The sequence below is a fragment of the Eretmochelys imbricata genome, chromosome 13 (genome assembly GCF_965152235.1).
Source record: "Eretmochelys imbricata isolate rEreImb1 chromosome 13, rEreImb1.hap1, whole genome shotgun sequence".
In the NCBI taxonomy this organism is placed as follows: Eukaryota; Metazoa; Chordata; order Testudines; family Cheloniidae; genus Eretmochelys; species Eretmochelys imbricata.
The window spans coordinates 15,465,345-15,491,024 of NC_135584.1; the positions used below are offsets into that span (position 1 = coordinate 15,465,345).

The 25,680-nt window shown below is 41.5% G+C and overlaps 1 protein-coding gene across 1 annotated transcript in view; it reads left to right on the forward strand.

Annotated features, from left to right (window-relative positions):
* The first annotated feature begins 538 nt into the window (after positions 1 to 538).
* NFATC2 (nuclear factor of activated T cells 2) overlaps positions 539 to 25,680 on the forward strand; it is a 113,698-nt gene continuing 88,556 nt past the window's right edge. The window contains exons 1-3 of the mRNA XM_077832278.1: positions 539 to 947; positions 11,212 to 12,244; positions 16,014 to 16,182. Of these exons, the coding sequence (XP_077688404.1) occupies positions 815 to 947; positions 11,212 to 12,244; positions 16,014 to 16,182 (1,335 nt within the window). The 5' untranslated portion in view covers positions 539 to 814. The remainder of the gene's footprint in view (positions 948 to 11,211; positions 12,245 to 16,013; positions 16,183 to 25,680) is intronic.

The following is a 25,680-nucleotide window of genomic DNA, read 5'->3' on the forward strand; positions in this document are numbered from 1 at the left end:
AGAATTCCTTATCAAAGGCTCCCACTCTGAACTAAAAACCCACCAACGCAGCTAAAGGCTCTCCCCACAACACATGCACCCTCCCTTGCATGCACATACGTGTAGGCTCCTCTCTGCACTCCCCAAAATATGTAGCCCCCACCCCGCTTTCAGATGCGGCCTCCCCTCTCTCCAGCTCCCCAGTGCCCAGGGTTCTCTCATCTCTTGCTCCTGACCGAGCTCCCTCTCTGACCCCCCTCATCCTGCTTGCATTACAGGAGCCCTTCCCTGCTGCAAACTCCCCGCGTTCCCCGGGTTGATAGTGCTGCCAATTACAGGGCAGTGTCCCCCCCCGTCCCACACCCACCCACCCTTTTGCTGGTTGCAGGAGGGGGCTCCTCCTCCCTCAGGCAGGACCCGCCTCCAAGCAGCAGGTGGTTGCTGAGAACAGGAAGTTGACATTGTTCATCTAGTTAATTTCACACTCTTGTCACTGAGCTGCTGTGTGACAGGGGGTAGGAGCGGGGGATCACTCACCCATCACACAGACAGCCGGGGACTCCTCACCTCACCGTCCCATTCCGGATTATTTAGACAGACCAGAGTGGACCTTGCTTGAAAAGTGCCGCTGACTGAGCTGAGAGGTGATAACAGGAGCTCGGGAGATTTTTTTTTTCTTTTTTTTTTCTTTTTCAACTCCCGTTTCCCCTCATACTTGGAAGGATCTTGGGTTTTGGTGGGCGTGAAATTTACAGCTTTTCAGCCAGGGAGGTGAACTTTTTTGCCCCCATCTCCTCTCTCTGTTAATAAAGCAGGACTTGGCCAGGCGACACAGATGAGTTCCACCCATAAGGATCCGGAGTTTGACTCACAGCAGGGGGACCATGACCCAAATCAAAATGTCAGCCCTCAAGAGGAATTCGACTTCTCGATATTATTCGATTATGATTACTTGAAGTGTATAGAAGGTTTGTGGCGACTACGCATTAAAAAAAAAAAAACAGCTTAAAACCCCGTGCCCCTGGATATGTGAAATAATGGCTTCAAAGTACGGAGAGTGTATGTACTATGTAGGGCTTTGTGCCCGGGATGAGCCTGGTCCTTCTAGAACTTGGGCAGAAGTAACTGTATTTCAGGGGAGGGCTTGATTGCGCTCTCGGGAGAGATCAAGTTGTTTTCTCCAGTTAACCCTAAGGGGGCGGTAGGGAAATAATACAGTCTCTGGTGAGGTTACAATATCCGTTGTGGACCGTTCTTTGAGCTGCTTTGTATTAGCAAAAGGAAAGGAAGATAAAGAAAACTTCACATGCTACTCATCGTGCAGTAGCAACAGTGTATCCGTTAGACTATTTGCTTTGGTTGTAATGGGATGAATGACTAGAGAGCTGGCAGATGAATTTAATCACAATGGCAAAACACAGCCAGTGAACCCATGTAATATATACTGCCTTGTGTTTTTAAAAAATTGGGTAATGCAGAAGAGAGCGAAACATGATTTAAACTGTGTCAGATCATTTCAATTTGTTGTTTTTAAACACTTCCTTACTGTGGCTCCCATCCTGCAAAGACTTACCCACCTGCTGAATTTTACTTGTATGAGTTGTTCACCATTGTAACGTTACATGTGCATAAATCTTTGCAGGAGTGAGGCCTAAATTATACTTTACTGGAGTGACTAATAGTGAGGGAAATGATTATTTTACAAGTTAGTTTTAGGTGAAGTGTGTGGTTGCTTTAAAATTATTCTAGTGTTCAGATCCTTTATCAGACGATAGCAACCAATCGCTAAGGCAAGGTAGATTGGCTACATCTAGTGACTTGAATGACTGGAGGCACTCTCCTGCCCTTTCTAAAATACTTTGCACATCAGTGTCAATCATGCACATTTATGCAATGGAATTGACTATAGCTGAGGATGCCATACTGTACTCCCTATGACTAGCATCATCTTGAAGAGGGTATCTTGAAAGTTGAATTTAAAACCGGAGTCCTGTGTGCTACCTGACATCATAAATGACTGGGTTAAAGGACTAGATGGATTTAAAATTTTGAGGAGAAAAAAACTGGATGGGCCTGAACCAAAACCCAAAATCATTCCTGAATTTTGAGGAATTTTCTAGTTCCAAACTACAATTTGAGTCCATCCAGAAAAAAAGGGGGTGGGTGGGCATTTTTTATCCTGCTAAGCCCACATAAGCCTGAGTTACTGTGAAGGTTGATATGTGAATATATGCCTCCCCACTCCCCACCCCCAAAGTTACATGTTAAGGCGCTGGTTCTCAACCAGGGGTACACATACCCTGGGGGTACACAGAGGTCTTCCAGGGAGTTTCATCAATTCATCTAGATATTTGCCTAGTTTTACAACAGGCTACATAAAAAGCACTAGCAAAGTCTGTGCAAACTAAAATTTCATACAGACAATGACTTGTTTATACTGCTCTATGTACTTACATTTCAGCGTATACTATAATATTTATATTCCCATTGATTTATTTTATAATGATATGGTAGCAATGAGAAAGTAAGCAAATTTTTAGTAATAGTGTGCTGTGACACTTTTGTATTTTTATGTCTGATTTTGTAAGCAAGTAGTTTTTAAGTGAGGTGAAACTTGGAGGTGCGCAGGACAAATCAGACTCCTGAAAGGGGTACAGTAGTTTGGAAAGGTTGAGAGCCACTGTGTTGAGCTTTCCAGGCCTAATGAAACTAAGCATGCTTGATTTCTTACTATTTGTTAGCTAAGTGAGCTGTAGCTCACGAAAGCTTATGCTCAAATAAATTGGTTAGTCTCTAAGGTGCCACAAGTACTCCTTTTCTTTTTGCGAATACAGACTAACACGGCTGTTACTCTGAAACCTAAAATACACAGCGTTCCTGTCCCCTAAAATTTCCAGTCTAAACTATATAGCAACAATTTACAGGACACAGAGAAGGGAATAACTAGGATTTAGTTTTTGAGATGGAATCATTTTTTGTGGGCACTGCAAAAGAAGTTAATTTTCTAGGAAGGATTTGAATGAAGAGAATGTAATGGCTTGCCACATTGGAATTAGAAGAGTGTTTAGTGCATAGGCGGCTGTGTGGCAGAAGGAGATAAATTATGGCACGATTAGCACATAGATTCTTTTTATTGCTGCATTCCTAGGCACAAGCAATGTAATAGAAGCAGGATGGTTAAGATAATCTAAAGTTTATTATCTGTTAGGTTTAATACAATTTCAAAGTTGCTAAAGTAAACCAGTGACTGTTAATGGCAATTATTTTAACGAAAAACATATTTCAGTGAAGTCTTCAGATTCTATTTTCATTCATCTCTTAAGTGTAGAGGCTAGTGCTGAGTAGTCTTTAGTGGGAAACTCCACAGGATATCGTAGTACGTAGGAGGGTGCAGAAAGCTTCAGCTTTTCAACCACACTAATGGTGAGCAGTGTACACTTGTAGAGAGATGTAACTTCCTTCTAGAGCCTGCTTTCCCTGTATTTGAATGGCTAGAAACCATAATTACTATTAATTTTGTTTGTTCCCAAGATGGAAATAATTAGCATAAGAAATAGCACAACAAAATACTAGCATTGTAATCTGGACAACATTCCCTGTCTTTGAAAAGACACCATTCAGAATCTGTAAGCAATTCGTGGACATCAGTGACCTTCAATGTACTAATGTTTACAATGGAACAGAAAATTTAAAATATAAAGAAAAAGCTTTCATCCATGTCAAGCTAGTTGTAGTTGAAGGTGATTGGTTTTGGGAGATTTTGGCCACATCTCAGCAGGAACAAGGTAAACAGGTCCTTTTCAGTTTTAGATTCAAAACACAGCCAAAGCCATAGGAGTGTCTTTGGATCCTAGGTTTTGAATCCAGTTCATACATTCAGAGACATTGAGACTCTGGTTTTGCCTTATGGACTAGGATGCTCAGCCCACCTCTCCTGGCCAACCCTATAATAGCAAGTCACTGTAAACATGGCAAAGAGGATCCATTTTTTTGGCAAGGAAACAAATGTCAATTTCAGGCTTCAGGATTGGAGCCCTGGGGGAAATTTGTTTTAGACAAATGAAAAAAAAATACTGTAACTTGACAGTGTCCTTTTAAGCTTGTGTCTTAAAACTAGTATCTATACTACAATCTGTTGCCATGGAAAAGACAGCAATATCCTTACTGAAAGCAGTTGGCCGTCTCCAGTGCTTATATGTGCCTGAGACAACAGGAACATGGGCTGCTATAAAAACAACAGAGAGAAAAAAAAGGGTAAATAAAAATCCAACCGTCAATATTATTAATATTGGATTTTCATCTCTAAGCCAAGCATTTACATAGGCAGGAGTGTAGCAAAAAGGTGCCACTTTCCACTTTGCCTTTCTTTTTTAACTTTGATCTTAAGGTTTTCATTAGCTATCTTCTTCTGATGGTAGTAAAACTAGAAATGCCAACTAGTAACAGGCTGAACTGAGAGGTTTGTTTAGATAAACAGACTTCTGGAATTCTGAAAAGAGGGTGTGTTGTACTGTAGGGATGAGCGGTACGTTTTCCCATGGTAACCGAAGGTGTGTGTAATATTTTTTTATTCCCTTGAAGATGCACCTGACCAGTGCTTTGAGGACTTCTTAGTGCTGCTCTCTTGATTTTATCTAATTTTAAAACCTGACCTTGAGACACATCTTTTTCTGTTGCTCAGAGACAATGTCTTCTTGAAAACCCATCTGCTGAATTTCTTCCAGTCGAAGATCACCATTCTCCATTTTTGGCTGAGAGGCTACAAATTCTCATAAGCCTCTGATGGTTGGGAGTCAGAAAGGAACTTTGTGTACGAGCAGGTTACACCAACCATTCTGTACGGTTTTGTACATCTTAATAGATGTTTCAGAGTACTGGCTACCGTGGGATATAAAATGCTGGGCTAGATAGATCTGATCCACTGATCTGATCCAGGAAGGCAATTCCTATGTTCTGGAATGAGATGTGTTCTCTGATTGCTATCAGACAATCTATTGGTGACTAGTTATGTTCCATTAATACTGAGGATTCAGAATGGGACACCATTTTTTGTAGAGACATTTGAGACCCATAAAAATGTCTCTGTGAAATGATTGAGGACAAATTTTGCCCTAAGATACAAGCAAGTGCCACTAACAACAATGAAAGTTGGTGTGCATATCTTGAAGGCAGCAGTTGTCTCTGGGCACAACCTTTTGCTAACATCTTCAACCCAATGTAGTTATAATCTTTTACACAGATTTAAAGGGACACTGCCAAAGTTGATAAGTCAAATTTGGGACCTGGCTTCTTTTGTTTTCAATCTCAATGTAATTTCCTCATTCCCTCCTCCCTCCCCCCGGCCTTCCCCCTGCCACAAAATAAAGTCTTTTTTACTGCTTTTATTAAAAGAAAAAATATCAGCATTCCAGTCCTGGTAAATAGCTGTACAATAAACAAACCAATATGCACAGCCCAGAGTTCATGAGCAGCCCTGCAATAAAGAATCCAACATGCACATTAGAGAGAATTACTCTCACTTATGAAACCAACTTTCACTCTACACTTCCAAGTAGTTAGTGTAAATAACAGAAGAAAGGGCTTTTTCAAATATATGAAAAATATCTTTACTGTGTCATTTCAATTACGTAGTTTATGTAATTTAACATTCTATGGGCTGGATTCTCCTTTCACCCTGGTGCAAATAAGAAATAAATCCATTAAAATCAAGGGAGTTGCACTGTTGCAAAACTGGTATGAGATCCAAATCAGCCCATTACTTTGAATTCTCTTGATTCCTGCATCCTGGATGGTGCTATCTTTAGCTTTTCTGAGATGATTTTTCACAAATCCATCATGGTTGTGCTCTGTCTCTAAATTCATGCTAATTGGCCAGATCACATTTGGCAATCTAAGCAGCTTTGAAGTTGCAAGTAATACAAAATACGAGAAACTTTCATGCTGTGGAAATCTTGAATATACAGGAGCCTGAGGCAGCTTTCCTTCCTTATGCACTTTAACTGCCCATCAAAGTCAGGAGAGTTTTGGAATACAGAGTTTTTGACCCTTAAACCCACTTATTTTTCTTCTGTGTGGCTTAATTTTATGTGTTCTTAAAAATAAACTCGAGTGACAATTCTTCTTCATGTAAGCTAGGGTGTGTGTGTGTAGGGGGCGAGGAGTCTCCAATCACCAGGTGGTTGTATGAGCTTTCTCATGCATTTGGACATAAGTTTAATATATCTATATCTTATTATTTATATTATGGTAGCACCTAGGAACCACAATTGTGACAGGCACTGTAGAGCCAAGCACCAGAGAAGACAGCCCTTACAACAGAGAGCTTGCAGTCGAGGTTTTAGGATGCCATAGATGGGTGAAACAGACATAGCCTTAAAGCTGTGGGGTTTGGTTAGACAGACGGAAGTGTGGATGCCTGTCTGAACCTAGGGAGGGCCTCACAAGAAGACTCAAAATCCCACCGCCCAAAAAATTCCCCCAAACCTTTCTCAACAGGCTCATTGTACCTGTCATTATCTGCTTGCAAGGGAGGAGACTCTGACCCCCTTTGCTGCTTTCAGGGGAAGAGCACTAGGGCCATTCCCCCTAACATCTTCCATGGGGGAGCAGTAGTATGCGGCTTCTCCCTGCCTCTTTCTCTCACCCCAAGGTGCTCCTGTTTCTCTCCGACCTGAGGTCCTGCCATTTGTCCCCCCTGCTCCATTTCAGTTTATTTTTCGTGTTCACCCAACACCACTGATGCATCTTTGTCCCCACAGCACAACTAATTACCCCCCTCGCTCCACTGCACAAGCCCCTACAGTGAAGCTGTAAAAAAGTGGATGGTCAGCCCCAGGGAGAATTTCTGCCCTCCGCCCCCTAGACTTGCTGGCCAAGCTATGCATTTGCTATGGTTCTATCATCACCTGGAAGGGAGGGGGCCAGGGTAGTGCAGCCAGTCTTTGGGGCCATCTGGCTGAATCCTCCCCCAGGCACTCCCAGTGTTTGGGCTGCTCTGCACTTTTGCTGGTGCCTGTGAATGCAGACGGAAAGCAGCCGGGCAGAGCCCTCAATTGGCTTGCCCCGCATGAGGAGAAACCACCTTACTTCCCCTCTCAAAGGCAGGAGACTGGTATTGTTTACAAAAACAAACTCCTGTGGTGCTCAAGCGGGGGAGCTGGGATGTTGGCTGAGCTTATTCCTTCCTGGAACAGAGTCCAAAACCCAGCAACTGCGCTAGCCAGACAGGGACTATTGAGAACTATGTGTCTGCTAATTAGGGGCCCTATCCTGCTTCCACTGAAGTTAAAAGGCAAAACTCCCCGATTTCAGTGGGAACCAAATTGGGCCCTAAATGAAAGAGTGGAATTGCTGCTTCGCACCAACCTTCTCTTCTTTCTTTCTGCAGCAAAGTCACAATGCTCTATTTGTAACATCACAATCATTTCTATGGCGACAGACTGTGATGTCACAAACACATGGGTTATAGCCATACCACTTCAGACAGTGATTTCATTGCATCTCCTAAGCTCAGCAGAGTTGGGATTTGGATGGGAGAACTCCAAGAAAAACCTAGGTACTGCAGGAAGTTATGTTGATTCAGTGTGTGGCAGCCTTCCCTCTGAAGCAGACCTGAGCCAATATACCCGAGTGGTTCTAGGGAATTCACTGGTTGCTGGAGGTGCTCTCTTTTGCATGAGAAGTAATACTGAGGCCTTGGCCATTTTTTTTGGTCAGTGAAGATCCTCAGGCATGTTTTTTTCAAGGCGATGTTCAGAGATGTTCTGCTTAGTGCCTTGATCAGATTCCAGTGATGCTGCCTGCTCTATTGATAACTTATGCAGATGGTTTTAATTTTCACTGTGTGTAGTGTTGCTGGCATGTTATCATGGTGGGTGAGCGATCTCGGATGATATAGTCTGTAAAGGTCTTTGGAATGTCTGAGGATGAAAAGTGCTATATGAATCTAGGTTCATGTTGTTGCTTGTTGCTGTGAATCATAGCAGGAATGCGAATTCCCCTGCTTGACCCTGGAGTGAAAGTGACTGTTGAAGTATTTTGTTATGTTAATAATAAGCAAAGTGATCTTAGAATGATGCTCATCACAATAATTTTATTGTATTAATAGTTCTTCAACATTTATTCTTGTGTGAATTAAAATTGTCTTTATTAGATCTCTGCAGCTCATTTTAAAAACATGTGAAGGAGTGAGGTCTGTTAGCAGCAGCATCTTTGAAAATTCCATATACAGGACAATTTCTTTTCTTTCCTCTTGCCCTCCATGCACACACACACACACACACTCCTGAAAAACTGCACCACTTAACAAATGTAGCTAAGGATCTGGAGCCAGGAATTGTAATGCTTCCACATTGTGCTATCTCATCATCTGTCTGTCTATGTGCCCATATCACATTGCTATGTATGGTAGGGACCATAGTTGATCTGGGAACTGAAACATGCAATCATTTTACTGTTCCTTGGTGTGAAATTGATCAGCCTAGAGAACCGTCCCATGATTACTGAGACAATGTAGAAGTTTAAGTTCCTATAGTGTTGCTGCTCTAGTTGGGGGGCTGATTTTGCTCTCACTTACACCAATGTAAATCAGGAGCAATTCCACTGAAATCAAAGGAAGGGACAGTTTGCATGAATGAGAAGGGGCATGTTGCCTTGTACAGTAGTGGTGTGGGATGAGTTCCTCTTGTATGAAATGATGTGTAGGATCAGCCTCTGGGGTTAGGTGCCACAGAACTTGGGTGATCTGGATGACAGTCAGTTTCCATGGATACCAAGATTTGATAATTGAGATCAACAATGCCAAAATGTATCTGGCTCAAGATTTAGTTACTTCTAATTTGTTATCCTTATAAGCAGTCTTTTACTGTGATGAAATAAGGCAACTGCTAACAGGAGCCTGAAGAAATCTACAAGTGGGACTCTGAGAGCCTTCTGTGGCTCTGTCAAATAAACATTTGGGAGGCATTTTTGAGGCATAAAAAATAAGGGGGAAAAAAACCACACAGAATTTCTGTTTAAATGCAGCATCCCAGAGGCTGTGCAAAATGTGCAGAACAAAAAAACAGAACTAGTCAACATTAGTGGGTTTTGGTATTTTGGGTTTTTTGTGAGTGGGGGTCATGTTTTGTAGCAAATTAGAAAGAGTCATTTTACCAGGAACTCAGAGCATTTTATAATTTTTTTTCACTTGGAAAGTGATCTGGGAAAGTGGGGGAATAATGAGTTTACATTTATAAATAAAGATGGATTTGAAACAGGGAAGCCAACTTTTGAATTCCTGCATGCTTTCAATGCAAAACTGCCATTGTATCAGGAAAAAAGAAATACTAAAGGATGTGAAAAGTCCCCTGAAATAAAATGTAATTGTGTATGTGAGAGCGTGAGCAAACATTTCATGGAAAAACATACAGTGCACAATTGGCACCTCCCGCGTTACACATGTAATACTGGTCTCTTGCATGGAGTGCTGTTTGGGAATGACTAGGCGAATAAGGTGGAACAGTTATTTAGATATTTTAATGATGGGCTGTTCGTCTGCAATAGGTACAGCTGGCCCCAGGGTGAATTCATTATTATATTGTCTATAATTTTATTCAGTAAAAAATATCTGTCAGTTGTCATTTTGGTGAAACTGTATCAGCAGTGCAGCTAACATATGTGTGTTCATTAAGTCTGGGGGTCGAGTGCTGCTCTCACTGGGCATGATTCTGCTCTCACTGACAGATGCTATTCAGGAGTAATTCCACTGAAGCTGATAGCAGTGGACTGGTGAACCCCTGTGTGAAATCAGAATCAGGCCCATTGACATCAGTGGGAGTTTTTCTATTGACTTCCAAGGCAGTTGAGCGGGGACTGTGCTTGCAGTTGCAGCCCTTGGGCATCCCACTCTATTTGAAAAAAATCTAGATTCTTAGATAATTATAGGCTTTGGCCTGCAACCCTACTTGCATAAGCAGAGATTCTAGGATTGAGCCTTGACGTCTTCTGCCGAACCATGTACTCCTTATTCAGACAAAATGCTCTTTGACTTGAAATCAAGAAATAATTTGCCTGAATAAGAAATAGGTTGGCTTCCTTGTACATATTTAATTTGTAAATACTAACTGTACAGTAAGTTTTCTGATTACTCGTGCTCACTTGTTTGGGACTTATTGCATGCTTTGTTGAGGAAATATGAAGCCAAATAAGCTGTCACACAGAATTATTGGGCGACACAAGCTATGTGAGACAATATCTTTTATTGGACCTTCTGCTGGTAGAAGGGACAAGCTTTTGAGCTCCACAGAGTTCTTCTGGCCTGGAAAAGGTAACCAGAGATAAAAACAAGGTGGGCCAGATTGTTAAGCATATGGTTGCAATAAACCACTGAAAATGAAGTGGGCAATTAATGCTTCTGCAGTCAAGGACAAAAGAGGCTTAGTAGGTTACAAATTGTTGTAATGAGCCATAAAGCCAATGTCTCTGCTGAGACCATGATTTTTAGTGTCAGGTTAGATGTGGACTGATAGATCAGTCCTTGTTCTCAAAGGTACAGGTGTTGACACTGTGACACTCTGGTTACATTTTCCATGCCTGAAGAAGAGCTCTGTGAAGCTCAAAAACTTGTCTCTTCCATAAAATAAGATATTAGCTCACCCACCTTATCTCTCTCATGTCCTGGGACCAACAAGGCTACAACCACATTGCAAACACAGAATTAATTGGTAATTTATATATTTATATTGAACTTTGTTTTCATGAAGCATATTTGACCTAGACTTTGCCATATTAGAAAATAGAAAAACACTTTTTTGTCTTTTAGTTTTATTCAGCCCCTTTGGGATCTGGTTTTGTGACATGTTAGGTCTCAGTCCTGCTCCTGGCAGATAAAAATATACAAAAATCACATCACCACAATTGGCAGTAATTTGTACCCTGTTGGCAGTGTCAGCAGAGAGGCCAAAGATTAAAGAGGCATGGAAACTGACCTACCGTCTCACCCCCACAGGTGACCCCATGTCAGGGTTCAGGTAGCAGTAGATTGGCAGGACAGTGTGGAGAAGTTTGCAGTGTCACTGTCCATCCTGTGCCTGTTCTGAGGATTTAAGCTTCCCGAGCTTAGCAAAAAACCAACAACCTACTATTCACCTAATACCAGATCACATCCATTTTATCAATATGCATTTTTTAATCCATGATTGCTCAGCTTCTGTAGTAATATCTATAGTCTTAAAGAGACCCTTCTTTTTCCAGAAGAATCGACTCCTTCACATAAAACCAACAGCCCACCCACTGGAGTTACATACCCTCATGATGATGTCTTGGACTATGGCCTCAAGCCATACAGCCCCCTGGCTTTTCCTAGTCTTTCTGCAGATCACATGGGCAGATATGGACAGCCAGATAGCATAGGGTCAAAATGCAACTTGGACCCTGTAAAGTCTGGGGCCTCTGCTTTGAGCCCTAGGATTGAGATCACTCCATCCCATGAACTGATTCATTCAGGGGTTCCCTTCCGCAGCAGAGACACAGATCTTTTGGTAGAACATCAGTCCAACTCAGCCACCGCTAGCCCAAGGTTTACACTGCCTGTCCCTGGCTTTGAGGGCTACAGAGAACCGCTGTGTTTGAGCCCAGCTAGCAGCGGCTCATCTGCAAGTTTCATTTCAGAGACAAATTTCTCTCCTTACACATCACCATGTGTTTCACCAAATAATGGTCCTAGTGATGACCTTTGTCCACAGTTTCAAAACATCCATACTCATTATTCCCCTAGAACCTCGCCAATAATGTCACCACGAACAAGCATCACGGAGGATACCTGCTTGGGACCACATTCACCATCACCCCGTCCCAACTCAAGGTCTTCATCGCCAGGTGCAAAACGGAGGTACTCTTGCACTGAGCTCTGCAACTCTCAGCCGCCTTCCACTTCTCCACGACAGTCAAGAACCCCTTCTCCACAAGCCTCTCCTCACATCCCTTTGAGAGAAGACAGCACTTTGCTCACTTACACCCAGTTGCCCAGCTCTTCTAGTCTCATGGATGCTATGAACAACCTTAGCACGGATCCTCCCTGTGGTGTTCCTATGAAAATTTGGAAAACCAGCCCTGATCCCCCATCAGTGCCATCACACAAAAACAGCATTCCATGTCACGTCTTTCAGACGGTTGATTACCTTGGGCCTTGTGATCAGGAAGACAGGAGAAACTCAGCACCTGAATCCATTTTGTTAGTACCTCCATCTTGGCCAAAGCAGCTGGTGCCTGCAATACCCATCTGCAGGTATGTTGAACTTTTCACATTCTTGTATTTTTCACTTGCTAGGTTTATTCCTTGACTTTCATCAAATTCTTCACAGCTATGCTGCATTACTGTAAAGAGTCGTATAAACAGATCGACTTTACCAGTGGAGGCACTGTATGTAATTTATTCAGCGCCACTGGCATGCTTCAAAGACGAATACTGTTTCCCTCCCAAGACGCTTACAGTATAAGGCCCCCAGTCCTGCAGTATGATTCACCAGTGTTGGTCCTTGTGTGAGGTTCCTTTGCCTCAGATCATGCTGTAGGACTGGTGTCTCAGTATGCGGCGATGTATTTGGAAATTATGGATTCAATCCTTTGTGGTATCGAATGCTCTCAAGTCTCACTGATGTGATTCCAGTGGGAACTGAAGCTACTCAGCATCCCACAGATTTGGACCCTGTGTGATTTAACACATTATCCTCTAGTAACCACCAGTCTACTGCGAAAATATAGAGGACATTAAATTCTATGGGTTGCCTGATCAGAGGAGTCTTTGCTGAAGTTTATCTCAATGAGGTAATCGTTGGTTAAGATCCATTGCCAGCACTGAACATATTTTCTCTTACCGTAATTTTATAATATTAGATTCTCCTGTACTTTAATAACCGGGAAATGCAGTATCTGGTAAGAAATGTTAGCATTTTATTGATGTTTTTTGTGCATTATTATCCTTGTTTTCATGTGTATTATACATCACTTTTTATATAAACAAAAACAAAAAAAACCACAGTTTACACAACTGTTAAGTAAGTGAAGATTTATTATTTCACAAAAAGAACAGGAGAACTTGTGGCACCTTAGAGACTAACAAATTTATTTGAGCATAAGCTTTCGTGGGCTACAGCCCACTTCACCGGATGCATAGAATGGAATATATAGTAAGAATATATATATATATATATATATATATACAGGTTTCAGAGTAACAGCCGTGTTAGTCTGTATTCGCAAAAAGAAAAGGGGTACTTATGGCACCTTAGAGACTAACCAATTTATTTGAGCATGAGCTTTCGTGAGCTACAGCTCACTTCTTCGGATGCATATTGTGGAAACTGCAGAAGACATTGTATATACACAGAGACCATGAAACAATACCTCCTCCCACCCCACTCTGCTATTACCAGCAGGAGAGTGGGGTGGGAGGAGGTATTGTTTCATGGTCTCTGTGTATATACAATGTCTTCTGCAGTTTCCACAGTATGCATCTGAAGAAGTGAGCTGTAGCTCACGAAAGCTCATGCTCAAATAAATTGGTTAGTCTCTAAGGTGCCACAAGTACTCCTTTTCTTTTTGCATATATATATACATGCAGCAAAGGTGGAAGTTGCCATACAAACTGTGAGAGGCTAATTAGTTAAGATGAGCTATTATCAGCAGGAGAAAAAAAACTTTTGTAGTGATAATCAAGATGGCCCATTTAGACAGTTGACAAGAGGTGTGAGGATACTTAACTTAGGGAAATAGATTCAATATGTGTAATGACCCAGCCACTCCCAGTCTCTATTCAAACCCAAGTTAATGGTATCTAGTTTGCATATTAATTCAAGCTCAGCAGTTTCTCGTTGGAGTCTGTTTTTGAAGCTTTTCTGTTGCAAAATTTGCCACCTTTAAATCTTTTACTGAGTGGCCAGAGAGGTTGAAGTGTTCTCCTACTGAAGCTTATGCTCTGATAAATTTGTTAGTCTCTAAGGTGCCACAAGTACTCTTGTTCTTTTTGTGGATACAGACTAACACGGCTGCTATTCTGAAACCTGTCATTATTTCACAGTGAATGAGCAAAATCTAAGGTGCATGGCAAAGATCAGATATAAGTGCACACTTGCCATTAAACTATTTTATTAGTAAGCTACCGTGTCTCTGCTTAGAGTGTGATTTACAGAAAGATTTGCTAATCCTGGATTTTGGTGGCATTTATAATTAAGAATACAAGGTAAAGTCCTGACCCCATTGAAGTTAATGGAAAAATTCCCAATGACTTCAGTGGGGCCAGGAGTTCACCCACAGCACCTTAGCCCTAGGGAGGGGAAGTGTTTACAAGTATTTTTATGAGTGCCTACTGTGACCGGTGCCTAAAATGGATCACAACTGAAAGGGCCACACTCAGGGCAGACGGCAAGAAACAGGGGAGACACCCCCCCAAAACTGGTGGTTTATTCTATGATTAGATTTACCAAACCAGTAACAAAATGAGCTTCCGTAGTATCACCCTGGGTAACAAGAAGCCAAAACATAGTCCCCATTAGGCATTCGAGCCCCCAGTTCACCATCCAGACAACTGCCTTTATGATGAGAGGTTACTGAAAATCCAATTCACCATACATGAGGTTCTACCATTCCCAAAGGGTCAGACACTTACCCCCAGGTCAGTAGATATTTTAGATCTAACCCAAATATCATGTTGTCAGCCAATCCTCAGTAAACTAAAGATTTATTAATAATAAAAAAGAAAAGAAGAGCGTTATTAAATGGTGAAAAGGATCATATACATTACAAATGATTGCACAGTCCTTAGATCAGAGTTGTAGCCATGATGGTGAATCTGCTGGCATGTACACAAGTCTCTCAGGAATCATCCCAAAAGGTTAGATCCCAAAAGGCAGCTTAGATGTAGAGTCTGTGAGAGCCTTTCCATGCATTTTCTAGGGTATTCCAAGTAACAACTTGGAGATCTCAGTCCCCCGGCTTAAACTTTCCCTGTTAAAAGTTCAGCAGACTAGATATGGCAGGATCAGGCCTGAGCTTTCTCTTTTATAACTGAAACAGGCTGTCAAGTGTGATGAGTGCAGCATGTGACTGCGGATTCTTCTTTGTTGAGTACACACTGACCCATCACTTGGAAATTAACATTCTATTTCTTAAGCATACACAGGTAACCCAGTTACACTGATTTACATAAGGCAACTGCCTGTCATTCATTATTACAGGGGTAGATAAGATGAAGACAGTACATGTAATATTATTAGTTTTATGCAAAAAGAAAAGGAGTACTTGTGGCACCTTAGAGACTAACCAATTTATTTGAGCATGAGCTTTCGTGAGCTATAGCTCACTTCATCGGATGCATACCGTGGAAACTGCAGCAGACTTTATATATACACAGAGAATATGAAACAATACCTCCTCCCACCCCACTGTCCTGCTGGTAATAGCTTATCTAAAGTGATCATCAGGTTAGGCCATTTCCAGCACAAATCCAGGTTTTCTCACCCTCCACCCCCCCACACAAATTCACTCTCCTGCTGGTGATAGCCCATCCAAAGTGACAACTCTTTCTCAAATAAATTGGTTAGTCTCTAAGGTGCCACAAGTACTCCTTTTCTTTTTGTGAATACAGACTAACACGGCTGTTACTCTGAAACCTAGTTTTATGCAGTGTCTCACATCTTTGATCTTAATGTTGACTGAACACATTTGCATACACAGTGTAAAGGCAATTAAGACATGAAAGGGACTTAGCATCTACAAGCTGATTTGGTTACATTGGAAACTTCTACAGGATGTAGGTATACAGTCAAATACATTTAAGTATCTCCCTTGATTCCTTTTACTAAAGATGAATGGGTTAGTGATTGCTGATCTACTTACCTCTCTTTGATATTCACACACAAGTGAATTGTCCTGATTGCAACTGCAATGCCTCTTGTTAAGTTTCAGAGTTAAGATGTTATGGGTTAGTTGATTAAGTTGCCAGCATCACACCTACATCTCATAGAGTTTTTCAAACTGCCTGATCTTTTCCTGTCCAGCGTACCTGTTGCATCCCTCCCACCTCTTGAGTGGCCACTCTCCAATCAGTCTGGCTCTTATGAATTGCGCATTGAAGTGCAGCCAAAACCTCACCATCGGGCACACTATGAGACAGAGGGGAGTCGAGGGGCAGTCAAAGCACCAACGGGGGGCCATCCTGTGGTCCAGGTAAGAGATTTTAGAATTAATGAAATGTGCAGATGGTTGGGGAGTGGGAAGTAGGGAAGCATGTCAATTCATTTTTTATGGAGATAGCCCTATGGGGGGACAGTTGCAAACATAAATGCAAAGCAGCAACATGTTTGCACTCACCACCATGTGTGAAGTCTCTGAAGTTGAGCAATGGTGAACTTCAAAAAGTTTGGAGATTTGTTTGTGAAAACCTCATAGGCCAAAAAGAAAAGGAGTACTTGTGGCACCTTAGAGACTAACCAGTTTATCTGAGCATAAGCTTTCGTGAGCTACAGCTCACTTCATCGGATGCATACTGTGGAAAATACATCCGATGAAGTGAGCTGTAGCTCATGAAAGCTTATGCTCAAATAAATTGGTTAGTCTCTAAGGTGCCACAAGTACTCCTTTTCTTTTTGTGAATACAGACTAACACAGCTGTTACTCTGAAACCTGTCAGAGGCCAAAGTTTATGCCAACTTTTCTGGATTAGAAATCACATTAGAACTCTCCTCTCTCTCTGTCATGAGATGTCCAACAATTCCTACTTCCAACTAAGCCAGTTTAACTCTCAAAACAGGCTCTTTTTGTTTCATCTCAGGCCTTTTGTGATAGTTATTATTTTGTGAAATAAATACCGACCCCATTTTTCAATCTCAAAAATCAGTTCAAGGTTGGGTTCACGCTGGGGTTTCCAGTGAATGTTCACAGCAGATCTCAATGTCTCTGAGCCACTTTGCCTTTCTCTCTCACTGGATTACATGGGCTATGCAGATTACATTCCTGCCAACTAGAGGGTGCCAAGCATACTTCTGAATGCATCTAACCCAGAGAGTCTTTTTATGCCAGATAATAAATGCTAAGGGCTCATCCAGCTTCCAGTACAGTGAAAGAACAGACAGCAACCACTCCCTATCACTTTAATGAGAGTTGGATTGGGGCAGTGTGTACATTCAGCTACAGTTTCCAAAGAGTTAATAATACACTCCCCGTAACTCATGTGAGTTAATTTAAGACAGAACTGGATGATCCTCTGGGGGTGAGGGTTGAGGTTTTGCAAACCACTTAAAACTATTTTTTTAAATTAATTTTCCAAACTAGTTTGAGTTCCCAAATCTTTTTTGCCCTGTAATGTAAACTCTTCCCTGCCCTGATCTGTGATTAAAAGACTTTTAAAACCTCTTGCTTACATCATTATAACTCCTTGGGTCTCATCCATGCAAAGGAGAGGAGAAGCTGGCCTCATGTTTTTCTACCTAAAGAGAAGCCTGTGCTATATAGAGGGGTTGCAAGACCCCCCACCCTCCCAAAAAAGCTTGACTAACACAGGCTGGTGTCTTGTATACGGCACTATAAACACTAGGCTTCCTTTTTCTGTTACTTTTTAGAATTTCTCTCTTGCTTGTTCATTTTTTTCATAATCTCTCTGTTTGCTTTTCCCTTTGCTCCTCTCTTTTTTCAACTATTTCACCCTATTTTCTTCTATTTAATTTTCTTCTGTCTCTGCCTTCCTTTTACAAAGTCTCTCCTAGGTGGATAGCAAACCCTACTATCAGTTGAGCAGTGGGTTTGAAATTAGCTGGGACAAATTAATTTCTCCCTAGTTTAATCCCTCAGCATATGCATTTTAATGTTTTGCCTGGGATATATTTAATTCACTGAGCAGATGCTGAATCATGTCTTTATTTAATACTTTGCAAGCAGCTCCAGTTGTCATCTGTTGTAACAATTCCTTTTTTCCTTTTCCTGGATTATATGACCCCAATAGGAAATACATACACCAGCAACAGTTGGGGTGTGATACAGGGACAGGGGGACAATTTAAGTACACAGTCCTGGGACTGGTTTCAAGGAGAAGTTTGATCGCCTGCTATAAAGTTATAAATAGAGAGAAGACATGTTTATTGGGTGCATTAGTCTGTAGAGAAAGGGTAAGTGAGTTTAGGGCAGGACCTCACGTGTGAATTGGGATGGTGTAATCACAGAAACAGTGGGATTTTTTTATACAATTTATGGTTCATGTGCATTGGAGTCTGACCCAAACATCAATGATCAGACACAAATTCTGCTCTGAGTTACACTGGTGTAAATGCACTGAAATCAATGGAAGAACTTCACATTTATACTGGTCTAAATGAGGACTTAGCATCTACAAGCTAATTTGGCTCTATGATATATGACCAGTCAGCACTTACTCATTCCTTATGTTGCTTACAGGTTGGTATCATTTACCTTCCCAAGATAATGCCCACCAGTAAGATGTTTATCACAGTGAAGGAGATTCTTATGACATGAAGGGATAGAGGTGGGGGAAAATAACAGTGCTTCACTTCTTTCCTCTAATCGATAGCAGTCAAGGAGGGATTTACATTTCCTGGTGGAGACAGGAACAGATATTCCTAGTTTTATCATAATTTTACAGTCAGACTTAAGGTTACTGAACTGTAAATTCAAAAAATGAATGTTATACTCTCCTAAACAGATGTGCTTCTGAACAGATGTGCATGTATATGGAGAAAATATGGTCAGTTTCTTTATGAGGATTTATTATAAACTTGGAAATATTCACTGGATTTCAGTTCAGTCTAACATAATAAGGTTCATATGGGTACAGAGCAATATGACAGAATTACACCTGTATGGTTTATGACATCTGAAACCAGAGCAGGCTAGTAAAATCCAAAGCTTTTAGGTAATAAAATTTGCTTGGTGCTGATTTTTATTTCTATCCCTCAGTACCTTTCAACTTTTGTATTCACTCCTTTTTAGTTTAAATTGTACAGAAGTGAAAGAAATAAAGCAGGCGAGTGGTGGTGGTGGTTGTTATGATTATAAGCAGTAAAGACTGTATTGCTGAAAATATACAGGAGCCTTTTAGCAAGTGGCTGGGAATGGTCTATTAACTAATGAAAATTAATGTTCAGCAAGTTCTTTTCCTTTTAAGACTCAAAATAGGAAGCTGATGCTGCCTGCACAGTGTTGATGGGGCTGCAGTTGTCCAGCAGTCAGATAACTTGAAACTACAGACTCACAACCACCTATGTTTGTCAGATCATAAAGCATGTCGTTGGGTTTCCTTGGAAGGTTTTCGCTAGCACCTCCCTGTACTAGCTTTTCTAAGTCTGATTCTGTATAGTTCTCGTTATTGCTGTCCAAATGGTGTTTATCTACAATGTGCCAAACTCACCCCTCCTGTAGGAACTCCATTGTTTTCAGCAGAGTTACATGAGGGATGAATTTGTCCCATTCATCCTATTTGATTCCACCGTTAATGTCTATGGAAGCTGATTCCACCATTTCAACTACCCCCTCTCTGAAATAATCCCTCTTTTAAAAATCCTTCTGACATAGGTTAAGAGAGATCATGTGTGTGCCTGCATTATCCCACAAATTCTTTGTAAGGAGAAAAATTTCCCTCTATTATATTGATTAATTTTTATGGCATGGTGTTGGCCTACATTTTTTTCCCCTTAAATCTGTGTTTTGCATGCAAGCTGCTGTTTTTGGGGTTTTTTTATGAGCCGGCAGATCTCATATCCTTTCAGCTTTATCTTGCGGTTGATCATTCTGAGGCTGCTTCCTCTTCTTCATGTGTTCAGTGCGGAACGTTTGGAGTGCTGCACCGGGGAGCCTGCACCGCGGCCGTGCTCCCAAGAGTGGCAGAACAATGAACCGCTTGTTAAGGCTAGAGCCACTGACAGGACAAGCCATATTGAACTAGGGCAGTGGTTTTCAACCTTTTTTCATTTGCAGACCCCTACAAAATTTCAAAAGGAGGTGCGGACTCCTTTGGAAATCTTAGACATAGACTGCAGACCCCCAGGGGTCTGCGGACCACAGGTTGAAAACCACTGATCTGGGACATTTGCTTTTGTGTTTTACATTGCGTTAGATCTCTGACAACAGCAACAGGAGCCTGTGTGTCAGGAAAAAACAAATGGTGCTAACATGACGCTATATTCTTATTGGTTTGGCATGGTCACTGATTATGCAAAGAGGAAGTTGCAGACACCTTCAGTTTCCTCCTTGCAAGCTCCCATCAGGCTTACTGGCATTGGAAGGCCAAGAAATGGGGTGGGGGAGGATAATATTTTACATTACATAGCCCCAGTCTAGAGACCCCACCCAAGATCAGGCCTCTGGTTATGCTAGATGCCGTCCAGACACAAAGTAAGAGATAGTCCCTGCCATGAAGAGCTTACAGTATAAATAGACAAGACAGAGAAAAGGTGGCAGAGAGTGGAAATATTATTACCCCCATTTTACAGATTGGGAAATGAGGTTAAAACAGATATAAATGACTTGCCCAAGCATGACACAGGGATCAAGACCTGAACCTTGATCTGCTCAAGCTCCTCTGAAAACTCCCACCCCAACCTGAGTGGCTAACAATGCTGAAGTACTGACATTGCTTAATTCAGAGTTGCCTGAGGGAACTGGGTGTGCAGTAGGATTGGAGTGTGAGTACTGCTAGCTGGGCCTCTCTTTTTTTCCTAGCGCCCACAGGAAACTGTTGAAATCCTATATTTGTATGTGTGAAATCTGAGTCAGGAAAAAAAAGGGAGGTGAACCCAGGCAAAGAGATTTTCTTTGTATTCAGTAAAGAGGTTGTATCTGTTTGATTAAGAATGTTTTGCGCAGGAAATACCTCTTCAGTTCAAAAATTAGAAGCTAAATGAAGGTGAAATTCACCTTGGACCAGCCCAAGAGCCTATGGACAACCTCAGTCCCATTAAGTCCTAATTTGAGGACCTAGATAGAGTTTGAGCAGCCCCTTGGCTTTGTGCCAAATTGTCTTTGCAGAAGGCTGAATTTATTTGAAAAGTTAAAACAGTTTTACTTTTTGACTCAATATGATATCCTAAACAGTTGTGTAATGTTTCTGTGAGCGGTTAAACAGGCACCCTGCTCTTCCCCAGAGGTGACTGCCTTTTAGTAATGGGCAAAAGGACAGATTTTTAACCAAGTTAGGCATGTTATGTTGCAGTTAATTTCTGCAAAGATTGCACATATAATTTGGATAATTGTGCTTGCATGTGGTTAATTAGTGAGGCACAGTTACTCTGTTTACATGTGTGTAAATTAGACAAGCAAATTTTGCATCTGACTTATATGACATTCTGGCCCACGCTCTAAAGCATGCTGGAAATAATAGCTTTGAAGAGTGGGGAGTAATACATAAACCATAACTCTTTCATTGGGGATTATGCATGTGAATAGCACAGCAGGAACAGTACAAGGCATGTACAATTTAAGCTCAAACTTGGGGAAATTTTTAAAGAAAAGTAATAGTAAGGAATCTATATTTGGTTTTTAACACAAAAACTTGAGTTACTTTTCAGAATTGTATTTTTACCAAAATAATGTTCCTCACCCATTGGCATTATTTCCTTGCAGAAGAACTGTAAGCTGAATTCATGCGATTAGCTATTGTTATTACCTAGATATGGTGGATTCCAGGTGTAAATCTCACATTTATATAGAGCCTCTCAACTCAAAGGATTTGTAAGCAATAACTATTTAAAAGGAACTTTCACAACCCTGGCATCTTGTAGCTCTTTGGTCCTATTTCAACACACTCCTCCTCCAACCTGTTGCTTACGTACCTTTGCAAAGGATTGGGATGTTTTTGGATGAAAAGCGCTGTGTTATTTTGCATCTCTCTCTCACTGTTAAAGAGAAAGTGATTATTCTCTGTTATTCTGTCATGACTTTTCATCAAAGACTAGTTTTGCGCCCCCCCTCCCCCCCCAGTCTAAGTTGATCTGGTCAACTGAGTGTGGTCTTAGAGTGGGATTTTCAAAAGCACCTAAGTGATTTAAGAGCACTAGTAATTTAGGGACCTTTGAAAATGCCAGGGCTTACAGCAAATTACTGGGAGATAGGCAGGAGGCCTGTGTTCTCTTCCTGGATCTGCCACGGACTCACTGTGGCCATGTCTACACTACCTGCCAGATCGGCGGATAGTGATCGATCTATCGGGGATCGATTTATCGTGCCTAGTGTAGACGCAATAAATTGATCCCCGATCGTTCTGCCGTCGACTCCGGAACTCCACCACGGCGAGAGGCGGAAGCGGAGTCGATGGGGGAGCGGCGGCCGTTGATCCTGTGCCGCGAAGACGTGAAGTAAGTGATTCTAAGTCAATCTCAGATACGTCGACTTCAGCTACGCTATTCTCGTAGCTGAAGTTGCGTATCTTAGATCGATTCCCCCCGCAGTGTAGACCAGGCCTGTGTGTCCTCAGGCAAATGACTTCACCACTCTGGGCCTCAGTTTACACCCATCCATACAATGACTATAATAATACGACCTACTTTGCTTGAATGCCATGAGGATGAGGCCTTTTCGGTCGTAAAAATTTGTACTAGTGTATCTAAAACAGTAGCCCACCCCCACCCACCCCAGTACGGATGCAGTTATATCATAAAGGTGCTTCTTTAAGGTGTAACTATTGCCATACAGGAAAGGTATAAGCTATAAGGCACCTTTATACTAGTATAACTGCTTCCACACTAGGCTTGTACCGGTATAGTGATAGTGGTAAAAAATCACACCCCTAACCAACATACTGGTACAACTTTCAAGTGTAGACCAGGCCTTAATGTCTGCAAAGTATCAGATCCTGAGATGAACGGCATGAGAGACATGCAATATTTGACATTACCTCGGCTAGTCTGTAGTGTGCTGCATGCTGATGTGGAGATCTTCTCCTGTATTCAAAGAGAGAGAAGTGACGTTTAAAAGGGACTCATTCAATCAACCAAGCTCACCAAATTTTCTTCTCTCCTATCCCCTGTTCTTAACTCTTTAGTGATCATTGTGACTCTTGCTTTTTTAATTAAGTCAAAGAAGCTACAACTTTCCAGCTATTAATGAAACACAGAGGAGTTTGTTTTATAATAACAGACTTACTTTTTGCTTTCCTCTTTGAATCAAGCATTCTTCTGTGGGTGTTCTCTTGTGGTTTCAAGTCAAAGGGGACATTGTTTTCTAGCTCAGACTTCCCTGTAGGGCTCTGACTTTTACATATATGTAACGTTTAATGTTCAGCTAGTACTTTTAGGGTTATTAGTAAAACCAGACCATCAAATGCAAACGTAACACGAGATTATGGGCTTGATACTGCAACCCAAACACACACTGAGTGGGACTAAGGCTATGTCTACACTGCATTTTCGTGGTTAAAATTTTTGCTGCTCGGGGTGTGAAAAAACGACAAAAGTTTTAACGACAAAAAGCTTTTTTGTTTTAATGACAGCGTTTTGTCGGTGGGAGATGCTCTCCTGGTGACGAAACTACCGCCCCTCATTAGGGGTGGTTTTATTTTGTTGTCAGGAGAGCTCTCTTACTTCTTTTATATTGATTTAAATGAGACTAGTTGGCTAAGTACCACTAAGGCCTCATCTACACTAAGAACTTTCATCAGGATGGTTACATTTCTCAGGGGTGTGAAAAACCCACATTCCTGAGCAATGCGGTTATATCAACCTTAACCCCCAGTATAGACAGTGCTAGGTCAGCGGAAGAATTCTTCCATTGACCTACCTACTGCCTCTTCTTGGGAGAAGCCCTCCTCTCAGCATAGGTGGTGTCTACACTGAAGCATTCCAACAGCGAAGCTGCAGTGCTGTAGCTCCAGCGTGGTACTGGTTGAAATGTCGCACGGGTTCCAGAATCAAGTTTTGTGTGTTTGCTCCTTGCTTAGCATTTTGTCTGTACAGACTGTGCTGAACTCAGTGAAGCAGACTCCTGCTGTGTCCAACCCACCTACTTCCCCTTCCTAGCAAGCAATAACCTTGTTCACACTCCGATCCTCTTCTCAGACTTTCTTGTAAAGATTATGACCCAGATATTCAGAACAGCACATGTCAAACTGAACATACATTTCATGCCTAATCTAAGTGCAAAATTACTAGGGTAGTTTGTGCAACTGTGATAATTGTGCATGTAAATGACCAAGTAGACACTAAACGGACAGTTTTGTGGGTAGGTCTACCTCAATTATGTGTGCAAATTGCAGTGATAGCTATGCAGTTCTGAAAACAGGGGCCTATATTTTTGGCTAATTTGAAAAATTCTCTTTAAAAGAACCTTGCCAAATATTAGGGCAGATCAGTCAATTGTCCTTACAGTTACACAGTGCTGTATCATTAGAAGTTTGCCAAACACTTAACATTTCCCTACTTTGAGGAAGTAACAGACTAAAGGTTCACTGGAGCTAAAGAGAAAATGAAATTACTAGATAAATGAAATGTAGTTCCTGTAAACCTAGAGGAACCTGCAGCTGGTTTATATGGACATCTGAAACCAGACTGGTTAATAGGGAATGTCAGGTATAACCCCTGATAATAAGGCAAAATTGAAGGAAGAGGAGACGTGCAGGCTTATCCAGCAATCTGTGCTTCTTTTAATAACTGTGAGGGTAATTAACCACTGGAACAATTCCCCTAGAGACATGGATGCTCCATCACTTGAAGGCTTTACATTGAGACTGGATAACATTTTAATTGATAAGCTTTAGCTCAAACAAAAATGATGGTTTTGAATAGAAATGACTGAATTAGGTTCTTTGCTCCAGTTTATGCAGAAGGTCAAGCCAGATGATCATAGTGGTCCCTTCTAGTTTTAAAACCCATCTGTGTTGGGTAATTATGTGTATTTATTAATGTAGTATCTGGGCACCTCACTTCATTGGGAAATACTATTATTCCATTTAACAGATGGGAAACAGACAGATTAAGTGTCTTTGGTGCCTAAATCTTATTGAAATGAATAGGCACTAGGTGTCTGGGCCCTTTTGAAAGTCAGACAGTGCTCACCCAAACGACTATGGAATAGATGGCTTGAGGGCTCAGCAATGCTACTGTGTTTTGCTAGCAGGTACTGTGTGAAACCACAGGGAGGTAGGGAATGGAGGGCTGCACAGTGGAGTTTTTGCTGAGTTTCTCGCGTTATTAGTCAACTTAGCGGCATAAGCGTTTCATCACACTTTTCCAAGAAATCTCGGTCCCCATTTCATGAAGCCCCCTGCTGCTTCTGTCACCTGCAATGCATGTGTTAATTTTTTTTTTTGGGGGGGGTGGGGGATCAAATGTAACTGAATTACTGTGATGTGCATGTAGCAAAGCTGAGTAACTCTGAGATTTTATCACTGCAACTTACATCCTTCCTCACCCCATTTCCACTCTGTTTGTTACTCTCGCTCACTGTGCTATGTCTAAATTACACAGCAGAGTCTCTGGGGGCTGTATAAACGGTTATAAACGAAGTAACTATTTTGGAGAATGTATATTGGATTTGGAATCTGAAGCATCATTAAAAACAACGAGGAATCCTTGTGGCACTTTAGAGACTAACAAATTTATCTGGGCATAAGCTTTCGTGGGCTATAACCCACTTCGTCAGATGCATGGAGTGAAAAACACAGTAAGCAGGTATAAATATACAGCACATGAAAAGATGGGAGTTGCCGTACCAAGTGGGGGGGTCAGT